This window comes from Spermophilus citellus (assembly GCF_964194105.1).
Source record: "Spermophilus citellus genome assembly, contig: SCAFFOLD_149, whole genome shotgun sequence".
In the NCBI taxonomy this organism is placed as follows: Eukaryota; Metazoa; Chordata; class Mammalia; order Rodentia; family Sciuridae; genus Spermophilus; species Spermophilus citellus.
Window position 1 is genome coordinate 658060 of NW_027673076.1, and position 20987 is coordinate 679046.

A 20987-nucleotide genomic window follows, 5' to 3' on the forward strand; every position below is an offset into this window, starting at 1 on the left:
GTATATCAATTGAACACTTACAATATACCATGCACACTTATATTTATTGAATTCTATTGAATTTTCATAAAACATTGTGAGGTGATCGCTATTTTATAGATAAAGGAACTGAGGCTTAAAGCAGGGGATAGATTTGTTTAAGGACACAGACCTCATACTCTGCGGTCTGGATTTGAACCCCGCTCTTACAGGAGAACTGACCCAGGCTTTAACCCCTGTGTTTCCTGTCTGAGCACTGGGACAGAGTTCCACCTCCCTTTCATGCCTCAAACATTTCCCAGGCTCTGTGCCTTCACTGAGGTGCTGAGCTGAGTCAGATAAGGGTCAGCAGGAAGCAGGCAAAAAAATTATGCAGCTGCCCTGGATCAGGGGCTGTGGGAACACAGAGGATCTGGGAAGGCCTTTGGGAGAGAGACTTCTGAAGGTAGGGCTGCAGGGTGTGTGGAGTTGATGGAGCCTCTACAGAGGGAATAGCATGTACCCGGCCCAGAGGCAGGATATCTGAAGGACTGCACAGGGACAAGTGACTGGAATGTCATAGGGACATATGGGGAGAATAGCAAGGAAGGAGATTGGGCGGGGCTGGACCTTACCCAGGGCTTCATTCCTGACCAGCAGGGAGCTGTAGGAGGGTTTGTGTGGGGAGAAGCTGAGATTTAGGCCAGGGATGAAGCAGCTTGGATGCGGCAGTGATGGGGAGGAGAAGCAGATTGGGGAGGTGTGGATAGAGATGATGGGACCTGCTGGTGGCTGGCATGGGTAGGACAGGAGAAAGAGGAATCAGGGGACCCCCAGGATCAGGAGAATCCTGGCCCAACCAGCAGGTGGACGGCAGGGCCCCTCATAGAGATCGTGCAAGTTGTTCCTCCCTTTTACTGTTGGGGAAGATCATAATGACTGCCCTGATGCCTGACAGGTCAGGTGACAGACACGGTGATGGACCATGTGTGGCCCAGTGCCTGGCTCTGGTGGGCCTTTGATGTAAGGCAGCTAGTGGGGCAGAGGGGCCTCATTATTCAGGGACCAGACTCTTGCTGGTTCTCCCTGTGGGCCCTGTGCTGGGTCTCCTATACCTAAGGGGTGCCCTAAAGCATGCCTGAGAATGAGCAGGATTGCTGGGGTGCTCAAGCCACTGACCCTGACCCAGAGGCATGTCGGGGGGGGGCAACCTCAACCCCCAGCAGAGAAGGAAACCTGCCCTAAAGCCTCCTTTGCCACAGTGTCTGAGGTAGGATGAGCCTTCTGCTCTACTCTTCCCTCTGGCTGCCCTGGGGAAGGAAGGGTCTCCTGAGAATTATCTGATATTCCCAGAATGCTTTGGGAGCTGACCCATGACCCTCGCCTCTACCACCCAATCATGGTGTGAGCCCTCTTCTCTCTTCCTGCCTGCAGGCAACCTCCGGGGCTACAGCATGGCCACCCCGACTTTGACAGCCCCTAGCCTGACACTGCCCCAGCTGGCACCCCCAAATCTGCAGCAGTTCTTCCCCCAGGCCACCCGCCAGTCCCTGCTGGGCCCCCCTCCTGTTGGGGTCCCCATTAATCCCTCCCAGCTCAACCTCTCAGGGCGGATGCCCCAGAAACAGAGCCGGGCCCCCTCCTTCACCAATGGCAAGGTGAGTGGTGGCTGGGATGGGGCAGGTCTGGGGTGGGGGTTGGGAGGGCTTGCCCGGGCCTTCATGTGGGCCACATTCCTCTTTGTGCCTGGGGGTCTTCATCTGTGAACTGGGGAGGGGGTCACACTCGCCTAGTGTTTCCCAGATTTCAAATCAAATAGTCCTGTGTCTCTGATGTGATTTTCTTTTTTCTTTTGGGTTCTGGGGATTGAACTCAGGGACGCTTAACCACTGAGACACATCCCCAGCCCTTTTTTTGAATTTTGTTTAGAGATAGGGTCTCGCTAAGTTGCTTAGGGTTTTGCTGAGTTGCTGAGGCTGGCTTTGAACTCTGAATCCTCCTGCCTCAGCCTCCTGAGTCCCTAGGATTACAGCGTGTACCACCATGCCCGGTCCCAATGTTTTATATATATAAACACAATACCTTTATTTTATTTATTTATTTATATGTGGTGCTCAGGATCAAACCCAGTGCCTCACATGTGCTAGGCAGGCCCTCCACCACTGAGCTACAGCCCAGCCCCACCAATATGATTTTACCAGTATTATACCAGCATTATATTTACTTATTTACTTAACATTTCTCTTTAAGCAGCACTGCCTAGTGGAAATAAAATATGATATTTAATATATTATATGTGTGATTTAAAGTCTTCTGGTAACCACATTAAAAAGACCAAAAACAAGAGAAATTAATTTTACTGATATATTTTATTTATCTCAGCATATGAAAAATATTATCATTTCAACCTGTGATTAATGTAAAAAGTGAATTGGGAACAGGTTCATTGGCACACACCTGTAATCCCAGTGGCTCAGGAGGAGCACAAGTTCAAAGCCAGCCTCAGCAATTTATCAAGGCCCTAAATAACTCAAAGATACCCTGTCTCTAAATAACATACAAAATAGGGCTGGGGATGTGGCTCAGTGGTTGAGTGCCCTGAGTTAAAAAAAAAAAAAAAAAGAGTGAGGCCTGGGAATGTAAGTCAGTTACTTGGTAAAGGTCTTGCATGGCACATGCAGAATCCTGGGTTCCAACCTCAGGACCAAGAAAATACCCAAAACTCCAAACTGCACTCAGGAGCAGTGTGTGGGCAAGGAACCACCAGGAAGCTCAGGGACAGGATGCTTTGGGAGGAGGTGGTTCCTTGTGCAAGTCTCAGCCTTTGTGTGTTTATCAGGGAAAGGGTGAATAAGAACCTTTAGATTGTGCTACCCCAGGTGTGTTTACCTTTCTTTTTCCTCTTGGTATTTGGTACTGGGGATTGAAGCCAGGGCCTCACGCACACTAGGCAAGTGCTTTACCACTGAACTGTATCGCCAGCTTCTCTTTTTCTTCTATGTATGGCAATTAATTTAGACAGTTTAAAATTTTGTAGGCAGTTCCCTCTTAAAATAAAAGTAGCATGTATTCATTTGGCTTTTTGCAGTGCTGGGGATGGAGTCCAAGGCCTGGCACATGCTAGGTCCACACTCTACTTCTGAATCACTTGTGGGAAAACTATGGTTCAGAGCTGGGGTGGGTGAGACAGGCCTAGGATCAGGCCCATGAGCCCCAGATGGGGAGCTTGTTGTGCAGGGTAAGAGCTGGGTAGTTTCTGAGGGGCCCAGAATAGGTAGTTTTGGGGATGCAATGATGTGGGGTTCAGTTGTGTTTCCTGCTCAGCCTTGTATAGCGGACTTAGCAGGAGGAATGTAGAGGCTGCAGCAGGTTCTGGGAGCCTTTCCCAGGTGCCCAGGAACCAACTGGGCCTTGGTGAGTAGTGCACATGTGGCCTCTGGCCTGACCTCTTGCAGATCTCGGGGGCTGGTGGAGAGACTTAATGCAAATAATGCTCCAACCAGTTACGATTGGAAAATGCCTCAGAAGGGAAGCTGAAGGCCTGGTGGCCTGAACGAGGGGTCTGGACCTAGTCTGGAGTCAGGAAGATTTCCTCTAAGAAATGCCTTTGAGGCTCAGGCAAAGGTGTGGGGCAGGAAGAGGCCCAGTACTTGACCAGAGACAGGGCCAGCGTGGACACACAGAGAGGGCCAAGGGAGAGAGGAGACACTGAGGCCAGAGGGTCCTGTGGGGCTGCTCTTGGACAGCTGGGTGGTAGGTGTCAGAAATGGTTTCTAAAAGGAAGCAGGATTCCTCTGCTCAGACGATGCCTGAGGAAGACAGGTCAGACCCCCCAGAGGGGTCTGAGGAAGCCAGAGAGTTCCAACTGGACACAGCTGAAGGTGAGGGAGGGAGGCTGCTGGCCCTTCAGAGGGGGCGTGGGTTGGGGCAGTGGGAGCAAGGTCAGTGTAAGGGAGGCAGATGTGGGAGGCAGGGATTCTTGGAGGGGAGAGCCCGGGCCCACCTGGAACTCACACGAATTCTGCCTGATCTCTCTCTCCTTGCCCGCCTCTGTTTCAGACCAGGGGCTATGCCCCTGCCCAGAGGCCATCACTAGCGAAAAACACACTCGAGCACCTGAGCCTAAGCCCTGTGAGGCCTCGGAGCCACCAGCCAAGAGGACCAAGAGGTAACTGATGTTGGCAGTGCCCCGGGCCCAGGTGCCCTGCGCTCATTCCTGCAAAGATAGTGGGTGCGCCCTTCAGTGGAGTTGGAGCAAGGAGGGGCTTTGGCCTGTGGTTTGGAGGGAGGTGAGACTTATTTCTGCTCCTCCCTGGGGAGGCTTCAGGTCAGACCCTGGTGTTTCACTGAGGCTGAGCCACCTGGAAGCCTGAGTGGTGGCAGGTTGGAGAGGTGAACATGCGCCCCTGGGACCTTAGAGAGTAGGTGTTTACAAGGCTGTTTAGATGCTTGAGAGCAAGCTGTGGAAGAGAACAGTCTTCTCCAATTTATTTAGGGGAAACTGAGGTCTAGGGCTGGGGACGTGGCTCAGTGGTAGGGTGCTTGCCTAGCATGCATGAGGCCCCGGTTCAATCCCCAGCACCACAAAAAGAAAAAAACAAAAGAAGGAAACTGAGGCCCAGATAAGCCAAGGAGCTGTCCAAAGCCCTCACTTTTAAGTGGAAGAGCTAAAGTTGGAATTGGGTCTTGGTCTTACTGGAGACCTCTGCAACCTCTTGAAAGACATGACTTTGATCTTTTGATCCAAAGCTCAGAGGAGCCCACAGAGAATGGGCCTCCAGGGCAGCCACGGACCCGGATGACAGCACTGAAGCAGACGCAAACCCCTGGGCTGCTGCCTGAGCCACTGGAGGCCCGAGGGAAGCCACGATTCCAGCCTCAAGTACAGCCACAGACTCAGCCACAGATGCCGCCAGCGGACACCCAGGTGCAGCCAAAACTGCACAAACAGGCACAAACTCAGACCTGCCCCGAGCACTTAGGGCTGGAGCAGAATCAGGGGAAACCACAGGCCCGTTCGCAGCCCCCAGAACAGGTGCAGCTGCAGCGGCAGAAGCAGGCCCAGACACAGACGCAGGCACAGGCCCTGAAGCAGCTGTCAGAGCAGCCGCAGGAGCAGCCTTCCACTCAGGTGCCAGCGCAGACCCAGGGTCAGCCGCAGGCCCAGCCACCGGGGTATGTGCCAACGCCCGAGCCAACGCCAGCTCCGGCTCATGCCATTGTGCTGGAGGCACAGGCGCCCGACGCAGTGGAGGCTGGGGGAGGTGAGTGAGGTGGCTCCCAGCCCTGCTGGTGCTGGCACGGCTCTGCCCAGGCCCTTCTTTTTTCCCTGGCACTGTCCAGCTGCCATGGGTGCTGCCAGAGCCTGATGGCTGGGCCTGGAACCCAGGATTTCAAGGTCCTGGCTGTGGGCAGAGAAGGCAGAGGGACCCTGAAAAAAGGTGCACACCTTTCATTTCAGGCACAGAAGTGGCCTCTCCGGAGCCAGTGGATACCCAGGTCAGCGTGGGAGCGAGCCAGGAGGAGCCAGCCAGCGGCCTGGATGTGGGAGAATGTGAAAAAAGAGCCAGGGAGATGCTGGGGGTGGGTAGAGTAGAAATGTGGCAGCACCAGAGCCCCAGAGGGCAATGGCGGAATGGCACCCCTGCCTGGGCCACCTCAGGGGCTCTGTGCATGTCCCGCATGTGCAGGGACGGCAGCCCTGCCTGGCTGCGCGGGCAGCAGACGGGGGTGGGGTGTGAGGGGGGTGGGTTTGTCTGCCATGAACACCCCACCCCACCCCCGCCACCACTGCTAGTTGCCTGCACAGCCTCCGCTCCAAAGGCCTCTAGGTGCTTTTGGTGACAAGAGTCCCTTCCAGTGAGCCCATCCCCAAACTAGAGCCCTCAGTCTCCTCTCATAGGGGACATCGTCACCCACGTGGTAGCTTCCCTGTGGGGCTTGGCTCACAGCTCACAGTGGAGCTGCGGTCAGGCCCCTTCCCTTTTCAGGTCTCAGTTTCCCCACCCGTCCTGCACCAGGTGGTGCGGGTGGGCTTTGGAGTTGGGCAGGCCCGGGCTCCAATCCTGGCCACAGGACATCCTAACTTTGTGAGCTCCCGTCCTCACCTGCCAGCCCAGAGTCCCACTGTCTGAGACTCTAGGGACGATGCTCATAGGCGGTTAGCCCTGGGGCCGGCTTGCCCTAGGCACCCAGATAGTGGAAGCTCTGCTCCTGCTCCTGCTGTAGATGTGGGGTGCCGGGGGCTCCCTGAAGGTCACCATCCTACAGAGCAGCAACAGCCGGGCATTTAGCACTGTGTCCCTCACGCCTGTGTCCCGTCCCCGTGACTGCACCTCCGCCAGCCCTGCGGCCCCCGCGCCCTCCAGGCAGGCTCTCCAGTTCTTCTGCAACATCTGCAAGGCCAGCTGCACCAGCCAGCAGGTGCTCAGAGCCGGGCCCGTGGGAAGGGTCTCCATGGCTTGCACAGACTGCCCTCTCCACCGCTGCCGCAGGGTGAGCACTGGGCTCACCAGCCCTGCCCCGGGCAGCTGGGCCTCCATTGGTCCGAATTTGCTGACCAGCCAGGAGGGTGGGATTGTAGTCAGGCAGACCGGGTTCCAATCAGCCCTGCACAGCTGGGAGGACCTCAGCACGCAAGCTCCACTCCTGCTCCTGGTTCCTCTGGCAGCAGACGAGGAAACATACAGGGCCCACCTTGCTGGGGCTTCTGGGGATTCAGTGACTTGTCATTGAAGTCCTGAATCCTGGACAAGTGAGTGTGGCATCAATAATAGCAGCCTTGGCCGCACATCATGGCATGCACCTGTTGTCCAAGCAACTCGGGAGGCCAAGGCCGGAAAACCAGGAGTTCAAGGCCTTTCTGGGCACAGTAGACCCCGTATCAAAAAAATATGAACATAAAAAATAGTAGGCTTATACCTATGTTGCTGCTACTCTTGCTGTTGTCACTTCTTACTCGGTGCCTCCCCAGGGCAGAGCACGGACACCTGTGTTAATCAGAGAGCTCTCTGTCTTTGAGACCCTTTCTTCTAGGGCGTAAACCTGGCTTGTGTGTATACTCGTTCTCTGCTCAGTTTAGTGTCCCTGCTCTGGCCCGCAGGGCTGTTTTGTAAAAGAAATGACCTCACTGAGATGGCAGGCTGGCCGTGAAGTCAGTCCCCTTTGGCCTGCCCTTGCCCATGTTCTGGGGCCCACCCCCCATGCCCATGCCTGGCTCCTTCATGCTACAGGAATTCCAGGACCACCTGTCGGAGGCTCAGCACCAGCAGCGGCTTGGGGAGATCCAGCACATGAGCCAAGCCTGTCTCCTGTCCCTGCTTGCCCATGCCCCGGGACGCCCTGGAGAGAGAAGAGGAGTGAGTGGGAGAAGGCCTACCTCCTTCCAAGAGCCTATCTGTGTTTACCTCTTAAAAAGTAAAAAGTAGAATCATCTTGAATGAGGTAGTGCTGGGGGGTGGGCAGTCTCACAGGCCCAGCCCTAAATCTGTCCTCTGCAAAATCTGCCTTTGGGTTAAGCATTGTCCTTCCCCAGAGGCTCCTTTAACTCAATGACCTTGGACCTTAGTTTTCCCCACCTGAAAAATGGCCCCATGAGGGTTGGGTTCAGGAATTCTTGACAATCTCTTAAGGTTTCATCCAGTCAGGAACAGTGTGACCAACCATGTAGAAGGGAGGTGAGTTGTGGCACAGAGCCCTGCCCCTCTGGCCTGTGTGACCTCAACTGTGGGCATCCAGTGGTAAGGATGAGGTCATCTTGTGGCCTGACACGAGGGTTTCCTGTGTCCCCCTCTCATCATGAGGTCAGAAATATCCCCCCTCCTGGCTCTGGGACTAGTGCTTGGGGTGAGAAGGGCTGGGGGAAGCTGCAGGAGCTGTCAGGACCCAGCAGCCATCACAGACCTGCAGGGGCTGGCAGGTGTCATCCGAGAAGCAGGACTTTTGGCTTGGGCCACTGCAGGACATGGGCTCTGTCTACGGGACAGCTGCCTCTCAGCTCAAGTTCTCCTAGTTTTTCAGGAGAATCTAGAAACCAAGATGGTGTGTGACACCACCCCATTTCAAAATGTTAACTGCTCATTCAGAATTCAAACAAACCCGAGAGGCCCCGGGGGACCCTTTTACAGGCCAGACAGTGACCTTCAGTCAGAGGTCAGGGGTTCTGTGGTAGAGTGTACCCAGGTTGCAGCTCGAACCTCCCCAGGCTGGAACGAGGGACAAGAAGGGCTCTTGATTGGCCCCTGTTTTCATTCCTCATGTGACCAGAAGCTAGGTGGCTGTCCCTTCACGGGCAGCTCATGTCTCTGTTAGCGGGTTCTCCCTGAGAAGCACTTTCTTCCGTGGTTTTATCTGTAGGTGAATAATGACAAGCACAGGAGAAGGGAGCTCACAGAGGTGTTCTTTGCAGTTAATGTAATGGTGAAAGAATGGAACTGGGAACCACCAAACATCCAAGCTGGGGCTGGGCTAGACCAGCGGCGGCCTCCCACTAATAGGAAGGTCTGCGGGGAGCTTGCGGTAACCTGAAACGTGTCAGATTAAAATTGCATATGCAGGACAGGCTACGGAAGGAGGATCCAGGGGACACTATTTTATAGAGAAGCTCCGTCTCCTGTAGGCGCCAGACTACCCACTGCCCCAGCTTCTTTGCACAGTGACCTGGCAAAAGGCAGCACCTGTGTCCGCAGGAGCCGAGCCGTCTCCCTGTTTTCTTTTTTCTCTTGGTACCAGGGATTGAACCAGGGGGCCTCCCACTGAGGCCCAGCCCCAGCCCCTTTTATTTTTGGGACAGGGTCTCACCAAGTTTCCCAGGCTGGCCTCACACTTGTGATCTTCCTGCCTCGGCCTCCCAAATTGCTGGCATCACAGGCGTGACCATCGCACCTGGCTTCAGTTAACATTTTGAAAATACAAGAACACACACACAGAGACACGTGCACACACAAGAAGATAAAAATCTCCCATAATCCCATCGCCCAGAGATAAACATTGTCTCTTGGCCCACCTCCTCCCATGATCCTATCTGTGTTTACCTCTTAAAAAGTAGAAAGTAGAATCATCCTGCAGGAGGTAGTGAACAGTTTTTGTGCCTCTAAATAGCCCTCTGCCTCACAGTCTGACCATGACTTCACATGACTTCATCAGTGGATGTTGGGCTAGGTTCTTACATCCCCCAAAACTGATGTAAATCTGCTTATTTTGTAGAGCCCTTAATTTCACTAACTTGGAACACTTGTGGGGTTTTTTTTTTTTTTTTTTTTTGGTGGTGCGAGCCATTGACTCTAGGGCCTAGCCCTGGCCCTCCCCACTCTTCCCTTGGGTTTGAAGCAGGGCTAAGGACACCCTGCCACTGAGCCACACCCCAGCCCCTGAGTTGCATCACATCCATGAGTGCTTGGGAGAGCTGGTGTCTTTCCCATCAGAACATAGTGTCACACTGTGCTTGTTTGGATTGTCACCAGAGAGCCTCCACCGAGACACTGGTGCAACACCTGCCAGGTCTACTACACGGGGGACCTGATCCAGCACCGCAGGACGCAGGACCACAAGGTAGAAGGGCTGCATGCCTCGAAGGCATCACCTCTCCTCAGCGAGGCTGGGGAGGGGAGCCAGGATGCCAGCAGAGAGTTAGTGTCTGTCTCCATGTGTCTGTCCGTCAGCGTGGCTTCTGACAAGCTTACCATGCTTCCTCTTTGGGCTCCAGGTTCCCCATCTGTCCAGTGTGGGCATGGCACCAGCTTACCCTGCCATTCCTCCATGGGCATAGGGGTCCTCTGGCGGCTCCCTTGTGTCCTGTCTCTGACCTCCTCCATTGCCACCTGCCATCCCATCTCAGTGCTCACCACACAGGGGAAAGATGTGGTTTTGTGTGTTCCAGGGCAGGGGCAGAGCCTTGCTGGCTTTTTATAGATGTGGTAGGTCTTATTTTTATGGATGATAGGTGAAGCTGTACTGGGCACTGCCTGGTCACTAGTCAGGGGCTTGCACGTGGGGACACTGCCTACCCCACATGGCTTGCTCTTCTTTCCCCAGATCGCCAAACAGTCTTTGCGACCCTTTTGCACCATTTGCAACCGCTACTTTAAGACTCCGCACAAGTTTGTAGAGCATGTGAAGTCCCAGGGGCACAAGGACAAGGCCAAGGAGGTAATCACACCCATCCCAGAGGACATGGGCCCAGAGAGGTACAGAGCCTTGGCCAAGGCCACACAGCAGGTTGAGGTTTATCCTAGCCTAATCCAGAGCAGTCCCAGAGGGATTCACTGAGGGGTGTGTGGCATTGTGGCTGCCCAGAACTGACCTGAGCCCCTCACCTACTCCCCTGGGCAGCTGAAGACGCTTGAGAAGGAGATTGCTGGCCAAGACGAGGACCACTTCATCACGGTGGATGCCGTGAGTTGTTTTGAGGGTGATGAAGAAGAGGAGGATGAGGATGAAGAAGAAGAAGAAGAGATTGAGGTTGAGGAGGAATTCTGCAAGCAGGTGCTTAGGGTGGGCTGTGGGAGTCAGTTAGGGGGTCCTCGCTCCAACCCTGGGGGCCTGGTAGTGGGCTGGCATTTGTAGAAACTAATGAATGTCAAGTTGTTTTTTTGTATGTGTGGCAGGGGAAGATACTGGGCTTGAATCCAGGAGCACTTTACCACTGACCTACATTCCCAACCCTTTTTATTTTGAGACAGGGTCTCACTAAGTTGCCCAGGCTGGCCTTGAACTTGGGATCGTCCTGCCTCAGCCTCCCAAGTCTCTGGGATCATGGGCTTGTTCCACCATACCTGGCCACAATTTATTATGAACCCTATTATCCGTATCTGCCCATATGCATCAGGCTAACTGTTGAGTGGCAGGTGGAGCGTGCAGGGCTCTGGGAGGCTGGCCGAGATTCTAGCCTGTGTGGAGGAAGGGAAAGGGTGGGACAGAGTCGGGAAAGGCAGAGGCAGCAGCTAGGTAGTGGGCAGGACTCAGTGTAAGGCGACAGTGATGACGTTAGCAGCTGACATTTCTCGAGCACTTCCTGTTTGCCGCGCTGGGCAGGCACCATGCTCTGTCCTGGCATTTCATCTTATTGGATGACATGAAGCGGGTCTCTGCAGCCCCAGCCTTTGCTGACCCAGTTCTGCTGCCTCCCAGGAGAATCAGATTCATTGCAGAATCTTGCAAAGAATTGGATTCGTCCCAGTTTAACAGATGTTTCCGGTCCCCTCTTCTGAGCTGGGCTCTGGTGCTGGACACAGGGACAGGTGAGGACCACGGCCTGGTCCTTGCCTGGTTGCCCCCCTTACAGTCCAGGGTGGTCCCCGGAAAGGCACAGCAGAGGGGTTGGTTGTCACTCCTGGCACTCTTTGCCTGGTGAGTGGGCGGGCGCTGCAGACACAGGGACCCACGGGGCCAGAGACAATGGCCTCTTATGAGAGGGGCTCAGGTCTAGTAGGTGAGATGCAGGTCCTTGAACCCCATCCGAAACCCACCTCAGGACCGAGGTCACTGTGGTTTTGGACAGGAACTCGGGAAGCTGGCGGGGCTCACAGGTGAGTTTGGACTCTGACTTGAGCTCCCGGGGTTCGCCACCCCACCCCTCCACAAACCAGCAAGTGTATGTCTCCAGGGCCTCAGTGTCCTCTAATGTGAAATGGGTGCAACTGTAGAGGGCTGTCATGGGGTTGCAGTGAAGTGACACGTTGTGTTGAGCAGACTTGGTGTGGATTACGCCAAAACAGGAGCAGGGGGACTGCCTGGAGGAGGGGACCGACTGAGTGGAGGCTAGAAAACACAAACCAGAAGGGCCTCTGGGAGCAAGAGGAGCACATGAAGGCCCAGCAGATGCCACCCACAACAGCCTGGAAGTCCAGGGGATGTTGTATTTGAGGACATGGGTGGGCTCCAGGCTACTGACCTGTCTGGGAGGGGTCTCAGGGAGTCAAATTCAAGGTACACGCTTGCATGTCTCCAGGTGAGGTCCAGAGATATATCCATAGAGGAGTGGAAGGGCTCGGAGACCTACAACCCCAACACTGCATATGGTAAGAGCCCGGTCCTGGGCCTGCACGCGGGGGCTGCTGGGGCTCGGCCTCCAGGCACCCCCAGATGCCAGCCCAGACGCTCTGGCCAGACAGCCTATGCCCCGTTTTTTCTTGGCTTTTCTACTCCTGCCTAGAAGGTGGGGAGCAAATGGGCCCCTAGGGAGGGCGGACACCTGGCTGGTTCCAGGGACGTGTGTGGACCCTGCTGTCTGTCCCTCAGGCATGGACTTCCTGGTGCCTGTGATGGGCTACGTGTGCTGCATCTGCCACAAGTTCTACCACAGCAACTCGGGCGCACAGCTCTCCCACTGCAAGTCCTTGGCCCACTTTGAGAACCTGCAGGTGAGCTGAACATCCTCCCACCCTGCCCTGCCCAGGGCCCCAGCCTCTGACCAAGCTGATGGGGATGGTCAGTGGCCACTTCTCTTATGTTTAGCCTCAGCCCCAGGCACACTCCCACAACTAGAAGGAAATCCAAGCTGGTATGGGGCTGGGCTCTTTCTATTATGGTTCTGGGGGCTGCTGAGGGCCAGGCTATTAACTTCAGAGCCCTGGCCCAGAGAGGCTGACAGTATTACATAGGGTCACACAGCAGTGATGCTGTCTTGCCTGGGGCTGGGGAAGGAATTGCTGGCTGGGAGCACCCCAGATAGGCAGGGAGCCCTGACTTCTTTGGCATCCTCTGTATCCAGAAATACAAAGCAGCCAAGAACCCCAGCCCCACCTCCCGGCCCGTGAGCCGTCGGTGCACCATCAATGCCAGGAATGCTTTGACTGCACTGTTCACCTCCCATGGCAGTAGCGGCCGCCCACCCAGCCAGCCCAGAACCCAGGACGTGGCCAAAACCACCAGCAAGGTGACAGCTCAACCTCCCAACCCTCCACCCCCTCCCCGACGCTCAACTCGCCTCAAAACCTGAGCCTAGACCCTTCTGGGTCCCTATCTACTAATGCTTTCTAGGAGTGTATATGAATAACTTTGACGTGGTTGGTGTTTTTACTCAAAATCTAATAAAAGAAGGTCATTTTGGTGATGCAGTTCCCACCAGCACTTCTGTCTGGTGACCAGGGGAAGGGGGCACCCCGGCTAGGCCGTTAACCAGGGCCCAGCCTCTCTGGCGACCATGTCGGGGCAGAACGGGGAGACCAATGACAGGCTCCCTGAAAACCAGGGACTCACAAGGCATTGACCCCTCTAAGCCTGTCTCCCTCTTAATAATGTTATCAGGGTTAGGATAAACTTCACTGTCACCCTAGAAGGTGGTCTTGTGGCTACTTCCAAATTACAGATGAAGAAACTGAGGCCTAGCAAGGTCAAGTGACTTGCCAAAGGTCACAGAGCTGGCAAGTGGCCAGGATTTGACCAGGTGTGAGCTTGATGCCCATGCTGGCCTCTCTAGCTGGACCTTGTGGGAGCTGAGGTGCAGGTGTGGGGGTCCTTGCCCCTCAGGCACTGTGGCTCTGAGTTCCTGGTTCCTCAGCAGGGCTGCGGCCTCCAGCCAGGCAGCACTAGCAGGACCATCAAGAGGGGACCCACACCACACCGGCTCCTGAGTTCTGTTGTCTTCTCTCTTAAGAAGACCCTTAGAGACAGGCAACCAGTCCAGCCTGCTAGTGGCCGGCTGGGGAGACTCAGGCCAGGAGCAGGACAATGCCAAGGTCACGCAGCCTGTCTTGGTCCCAGCTGTCTTGTTAAAGGCCCCGGTACCCTGGGAGACTGAGTGCATGCCACAGGGCCATAGGGCATGTCCAGCACCATTGGACCACTGGGCCACCACTGCATGTCAGCCAGGCTGGGAAGCAGCTGCTGGCCAGGGAGGGACACACCAAGTAGGGAGGAGGCCCCAACCTCACTGCGCCCTCCAGTCCAAGATGGCCACAAACCCCACCCCTGGCAGATGCGCCCAGATGCCTTGACCACCCCACTCCCCTCCAGTGGCCACTGGAGTCCTCATCCCAGCACACAGAGAAGAGGGGCACAGTGGTATGGGGGACCCGTTTAATGTGGACCCTTGGTCCTGGGAGGAGTGGAGGACTCAGGAGCTGGGCAGGCAGGCAAGTGGTGGGGTTGCAGGTCCCCACTTGGCCCCAGGAAGGATGCTGGGCAGTGGGGGCTGGCCCGGTGACAGACCCACCAGGAGACCCAAAGGCCAGACCGTGAGAAGGTGTCTAAGCCAGGTGGTGAGTGCTCGGCTGGTCTGGCCCAGAGAGGCAGGGCTGGGGCCTGGCGGGGCGCGTGCAGCCTAGAGGCTGGCATCTCCAGGGGTCTACCCGAGCTGCTGCTGGAACTCAAGGCGCGTCTGCCGGTTGGACTCCAGCAGCTCCTGAAGGCGGGCATGGAGGTGGTCATTCTTCTCCTCCAGGTGGTCTAGACAGGAGTTGATCTGGTCCAACATGGAGTTGATGGCCGCATACTCTGGGAAGAAGGGGGAAAACAGCCAAGTTCCTGTGTTTCCTCAGCACTCACACCCCACTGTCCCCCAGCTGACTCCAAAAGGGCTTGGGGCAAGTCCCTACTTCTGAGCCTCAGTGTCACTATCTGGAAATGGGTAGACAGCCCGAAAGAGGCTTTGAAGAGATAAAACCTTAGCGCAACAACTTTCTTTCTAGGGTTAGGGTGGTCGCAGGGCAGTCAGCCCGTGTCCTGCCTGGGAGCTCCTGCCCGGTACCAAGCATCCTTTACCCTTCCTTCAGCAGCTGCCTAGAGCCCACATTCCTGATTAGAGCAAACAACGCCTCTGTCCCAGGCAGGCCCTATTCTCTAGCCCTTCCCTGTCTCCCTCTGCCTTCAGGACAAAGCACCCAGTGGACTCTCCCAGGCTCTGGAATGGGGCCCAGCCCCTGCTCCTCTCTCTAGCCCCATCTCCCAAGTCTTCTCCTATCCTCTCACCTCAAGCCCTTTGAATGTGCTGTGCCTCTGTCTGGGGTGTGTGGGTTCCTCCTGTCTTCCTTTCCTCTTCTCCCTGATGAGTCCCACTCACCCTTGAAGACTCAGTATGGATGACACCACAGGGACTCTTCCCAGTGTCCCAGACCAGATCAGTCCTCTGTCCTGATCCCCCAGCCTGCCTCTGCTCACTTCCATGGCCTCCCCTCAGGACTGACTGCTGTGATTATTTTGTGTGGTGGGTATCGCCCACTCAAATAAAGCTCCTTGAGAGGTGACTGGTCTTGTGTTTGCTGTTGTCTTCCCAGTGCCCTCACTGACAAAGTGGGCATTCGTTGAATGAATGAGTGAGTGAGTGGAAGAAGCTCTGATCCCACCTCTGCCTTTGCTCAACTGTCTCTGTCACCTACAATGCTTCAGCCTCAACAACCCTTCAAGGACCAGCTCAAAATGCAGCCTCCCAGATGTCTTCCCTAGTCTCCACTAGAACCTGGCACTCACTCCTCTACTGCCACTCTTGACTGGCCTCTCTGCAACACAGTGTCCCTAAGGACCCAAGGTCTGGGCCTGTGCCCACTGCGGGACCCAGTTCTGAGCCAGCCCATGACTCAGATGCACTCAGCTGCCAGTCTGGGACCAGAGGAGAAGCGGCTGGTGGTGATGGAAAAGGCCAGGGCCCAGGAGGTCTGGACTGGGGGTGCAAATGTGCCTGAATTCTTGCAAATGGGCACCCCTCAGAGACAAAGAGTCCTGGGAATCTGCTGATCTTAAAGTCCATTCCACTCATGGTACAGATGGGGAAACGGAAGCCTCAGAAGAAAGGAACCAGCCAAGGGTCGTACAGCTGGTTGGTGACCACTGAAGCTCTGACTTGGGGATCAGGGCCCTTGGGTCTGAGTTCCAGCTCTCTGGGTTACTGCAGTCACTACAGTTCCCTTCTGGAAAAGGGGCTAAGAAACAAGTTTTCAAATGTATCAAGAGCTCAGCCACAAGAGTGCTTGTATAGCATGCATGAGGTCCTGGGTCTGACTCCCCCTGCAGAGCACACACAAAAAAAGCTCAGATAGGGTCTGGCCACAGGCAGTCATTACCATAAATATTTTGCACTGTGTCAGAGACAAACTGGAAAAAGGAATGGGGGAGGTGGGTGTCTCCACACCACTCCAGGCCAGCTATCTGTATCAAGGGTACTTAGAAGTCTTTCAGGACTTGGCTTCTCCCCACTGTCCTGTGAATCTGCCAACATTCACTTAAATGTAATCTCTGGGAGGCCCTTCCTGATGCCCCCAACAGGGCTACCAGCAGTAACCACACTGTTTGGTCAACAGTGCAAGCCTAGTAGCCCAATGCTTGTCCCCTAAGTGAAAGGCCTTGTACCTTTGTTAAAAGAAGACCCTAGGTGATTAAAATGTTCTAAGCTATTGTGATCAATGCACAACTATGTGAATATACTAAAATCCTAAAACTGTACAGTATGTGAATTATAGCTCAATAAAGCTGTTAACAGAAACAAAAAGCATAATCCATCCTTACCCCACATTTACAAAATCCTGTTAATACACCAATCCTTACTAAAGAAAACGACCATACTAACCACTTACTGAATGAATACCTGCCTTCTGGAAAGCGCTAAGCATTTTCCATTCAATTTTTTCTTTACTCCTGACCCATCTCAATGCAGGCGGGGATGGAGTGAAGAGGCCGGTTGAGGGATTTGAGATTCAACGCGTCCTACCAGGTAGGAAGGCTCCCAAAGTCTGGGTGGGACCCTCGTCAGAGTCCAGCAGGGCTGTGGGAAGGGGTCAGATTAACAGGCACCTCCCCTCACGCTGGCTCTGAGGCTCAGCACTGGGGGATGGAGTGAGGCCCACAGTGTAGACCTCCTGTTCAGGTTAGGACTGACTCCAAGGCTCCAGGGTGGACACAACACGGGAGGCTCCAGGTACCACCCACTCCCTTCCCACTGGGCCCCATTCCCCTGGCCAAGTAGGGGACTCAAGGGCTCACATGGCTCAGAGCTGGGGGCAGTTACTGGGCCCTGTGGCTTTGGGAGTGGTCTGTGCTACGTGGGTGGCACGGTGCCCACAGAGTGCCAGGCCCTGGTCCATCTCCCTTGGGCCCCACTGCTGGTTTCCACTGTGACCCCTGAGCCGCTCCCGCAGGGCCACCCCCACCATCTCCCCCCAGTCTCTCTCCAGGAAACACAGACATCCCTGGTGGGCCCTCAACTAGCCATACAAAAGCTTTGGGGCCAAGACCCTTCTGGGAAAGGCCAGGCCTGGGCCTCCCAAGTCCTTCTCTGGGCCTGCTTAGAAACAGCAGGAGCTTGAACACTGTCCACACCAGAGTTTTCTATGGCCAGAAGCCAGAACTCTAGTTGTTCCCAGGGCCCCACCCAGGTCTAATCCACCCCTGAAGGCAGTGAGATGTTTCCTGGTGCTTCTTGCATCTCAGGAATCCAGTCTGACCCCCTGGTCTGGTTTCTAGGAGCTCATGGACAGTGTTCAGCCCTGGAAGTGACTGGGGCAGAGGTAGACCCTCTGACCTGTCTGAAGGGCAGTACAGGACGAAGCAGGCTTCCCAGAGGCAGGGCCATGCCTGAGGAGCCTCTAGGCAAGAGGCCCTAGGAGGCCTAATCATGGCCCCGGGAACTCCTGGTGTCCATGGAGGGGCCCTCTTTGGTCACTGCAGGTCCAGTGACACCCTGCTCCCAGACAGCCCAGGATGGGCATGACTGTTCCATGTAAGGTGCTTGCCCCCCAGGGATCTGGCTGCAGTCTTCCATTTCCAGAAGTGGCTTTCTAGTCCCCTGCTCATCTCTCACCCCTGGGCTCACTCTAGGACCTCTGGGTTCCTGCCCCTTCCACTGGATGGGGACCCCACCTATGGGGACTCTGAAAGGTAGCCCCTCCTAAACCTTCAATATGCACACTGGACTTCCCCCCTCCAGGGAGGCCCTGGAGCCCATTGGACAGGGCAGCAGGCCCTGCTGCTCGAGAGCTGGACCTCCCCCGCTGGTGCTGGTCCTCAGGTACTTGGCCCAGGCTGCCCCCTAGAGGGGTGCTCCTGCCTTTTGCTCTACAGCCTGGATGTCTGTGCAGGTAAAAGGGCCTACAGGAACCAGGGGCACAGGGGACTGGAGGCCACAGCTCCGAGCAAGGTCAGCAGAGGGCCTTCCATTCTGCGGGGATGGTAGGTGGCTGCTGGGCTTTCCTGCAGCCTGGTCAGGGGACCTCTGCCTGGCATGGCCCTGGTACTGGACAAGACATCTGTTCCTCTCAACTCTGCCCCTCTCCTGCCTGAAGCCCTGCCAGGTAGCCCAGGAAAAGGGCTCATTTCTTGCCAGCTGCCTGTGCTGGGAGATGAGCTGGGATCAAAGGGGCCGGCTCAGCACTAAACTAAAAACGGTGAAGAAATCATGTAACACACGACATGAGTTTCTCCGATTGAGGGTGGGACTGCCCTGCGACCTTAAGGGTCAGTTTCCACGCTGGACAGCGCTGGGAAGAGAGTGTGAACTCAGAATCTCTTTATTTTTATAGTGGGGACACACAAAGGAGCTTTGATGGAATGTTCTTCACCAAATAAGGCAGGTGGAGTCTTGCTCGGTGATGTCTTGTGGTCAGCAGATTGGTTGCCATCATGGCAAGTCACACCCATCTCAGGTGCTGTGCGGGATCACAGGCGGAGTGAGAGGAAAGGCACACTTACGTGGCACAGCCCAATCAGCGAGCAACGCCAGACCTGTCCCCTCATATCACTCCAGTGTGCATAACTCTCACACACAGCCCACAGATGGCTCGTGGCACATCCATCACAGTCACTTCTGGATAGCCCTCTGACTTGCTGCTCTCTGGGCCCTTGGCTGGGCCTCTGCTGGGCACCATGCAAGGTGGCTTGGGTGAGAGTACAGGGCTGGTTCTCCCCTGTGCCCTGGGAGCTCATGCCAGACCAGGACAACAAGGGAACAAGGTCATAGATGCCAGAGGGTTGGAAGACCAGGTATCCAAGATGGTGTCCCTGGCTGCAGAATCGTGGCACTTGGGCTTCTGCCTGGAGTCCCCTTAGGTACCCCAAGGGGATGGCAGCCCTTCTGCCCGCTCCTTATCCCAGAGGTGGAGAAAGGTCAGAAGCCCCAGCTCAGGCTGTTCCTTGGCCCCAAGGTTCTATTTCAGACGGGGGCAATGTCGGTGGCTGAGCCTCCACTCTGGGGCGGGGGGGAAAGCAAGGCTGTGCTGGGCAGTGAGGACCAGGGTGGGGGCCCCAGGGACACCTGTCCACCTAAGGATGAGAAGCCCACCGGGGCCGATGGGGTGAGGGCAGGGAGGGTGGGGAGCATGCAGTGTGGGGTGCCAAGCTGTTGGGTGCGGCCGTCCCTCTGGAGCCTGATTCTCAGAAGGTTGGGTCAGAGGTCTGGAAGGAAGTGTGCATCTCTATCGACAGGACTTGGTGGCCCAGACCTTGGGCTGGAGGGAAGACCACCCCCTGCTCCCTTCCCATGACTCTCAGTTACCTCTCAGGAATGGGACCCCCTGCCTTTGATGGCAGGTAGGCTAGAGGTCACAGGTCACAGGCCTGGGGGCCTCCCTCTGAGTCCAGAGTCCTTCAGGCCTTGGTTGGGTACTGGCCTCCCCCAGGGTCACTGCAGCCCCAAGTGCCTCTCCCGAGGAGCTCAGTGTGGGTCTGCCGGGACTGAAGAGGCTTGTGGCTCCCTGGTTTCTATTTACATCCCTGGGTCTCCCTCCTGTCCTGAGCCACCTCCTCCTGACCCTGCTGGGTCACCTGTTCCATGATACCTCCTCCTATGATGCTGAGTTTTCTAGATTCAGGCAACTTCGCCTGCTTCCTGCAGCCCCTGTCTCGGCCCACCTCTTCCGCACCTCCATAGGTCCCCTGACTTTGGCTTTCCCTCAAGAACCCGCTTTCCTAACTGTGAATTTCCTAATGTTGCCATCTTCTGCAATCTGGATAGGCCAAGAATTTCCCAAATTATCAAATTACTACAACATATTTCCACATACTTGTTGGCTTAGAACCACACACTCAGCTGGGTCCGGTGGTGCATGTCTGAGTAGCTACAATCCTGGCTACTTGGGAGGCTGAGGCAGGAGGATGGCAAGTTCAAGGCCAGCCTGGCAACTTCATGAGACCCTGTCTCAAAATTTAAAAAAAAGGAAAAATGAAAAAAAATTTAAAAAAGGGCTAGGGATGTGGCTCAGTGGTGGAGTGCTTGCCTCGCACGTGTCAGGCCCTGCGTTCAATCCCAAGCACTGCAAACAAAGCAAAGCCCACACTTGTTGGCTTGAAACCACACATTCCAAAGGCCAGCAGTCGGAAATCAGAAGATCACTGAGTTGGAATCAAGGTGTTGGCAGAGCCTGGCTCTGGCTTCCCGGAGGCTCCATGGGTTGTGCCAGCCTCCTCTAGCCTCTGGCCTTGTGCCCACGCCCCCCAATCTCTGTTCCCTCTTCACAGGGGGCCTCCTCTGGGTCTCATCTCCCTCTGCCTGTCTCAGGAAGGACACTTGAGAGGACATTTAGGGTCCAGCTGGATAATCCAGGATAATCTGGATCTCAAATCCTCAATTTATTTAAAAGGCAGAAAGATAAGAGGGAAAGAAGGAAGGAAAGATAAGGGAGAAAGGGGACAGGCCCGTGGTAGTGTAGGACACTGTCTTCTAGCATTGAAATGTCAGTGAGCGTGAGAATCACTGTACAGATATTTATTTTATAACACTCAATACTTTACTAGGTGCTACATAAGCTGAGTTTAAAAAATAAATATTCAATTTAGACTTTTTTGATAAATCCCACATGATGCACTCTTGCTTTATTATAAAATAGCTGATTTTATTAAAAATTGATATTTACTAGTGAAAGAATAGGAATTTTAAACAGAAGAACAAACTTATTTATTGTTCATAGGAATTCATACTAGTACAGCCATGATAAAGATAGTTTATAATTTTCTTACAAATTTAAATATAGTTTTAACATGAAATTCAGAAATAACGCTTCTAGGTATTCACCAAACTGATTAAAAAACTTATTTACACGAAAACTTGAGTGTAATTGCTGATAGCAGTTTTATTTGTAATCACCAAAAACTAGAAACAAGTTAGATCT

General features: G+C 54.8%; 2 protein-coding genes across 2 annotated transcripts; one reads left to right on the forward strand and one right to left on the reverse strand.

The window, feature by feature from the left end:
- The first annotated feature begins 649 nt into the window (after nt 1-649).
- LOC308640153 (cip1-interacting zinc finger protein-like) lies at nt 650-15368 on the forward strand. The gene is given in 15 exon segments (XM_081312164.1): nt 650-1616; nt 3761-3839; nt 4018-4126; nt 4708-5222; nt 5420-5541; nt 6187-6381; nt 7191-7277; nt 7279-7316; nt 9420-9507; nt 9991-10104; nt 10288-10440; nt 11906-11975; nt 12196-12317; nt 12668-12832; nt 15171-15368. Coding segments are annotated over 15 exon segments (2154 nt in total). The 5' UTR covers nt 650-1331; the 3' UTR covers nt 15183-15368.
- On the reverse strand, nt 13942-14651 carry LOC308640157 (bublin coiled-coil protein-like; the record flags this gene model as incomplete). Its single annotated transcript, XM_081312166.1, has 2 exons — nt 13942-14421; nt 14645-14651. The coding sequence occupies 2 exons, from the start codon at nt 14649-14651 to the stop codon at nt 14243-14245; spliced, it is 186 nt and encodes a 61-aa protein (XP_081168292.1). The 3' UTR covers nt 13942-14242.
- Nucleotides 15369-20987: the final 5619 nt, after the last annotated feature.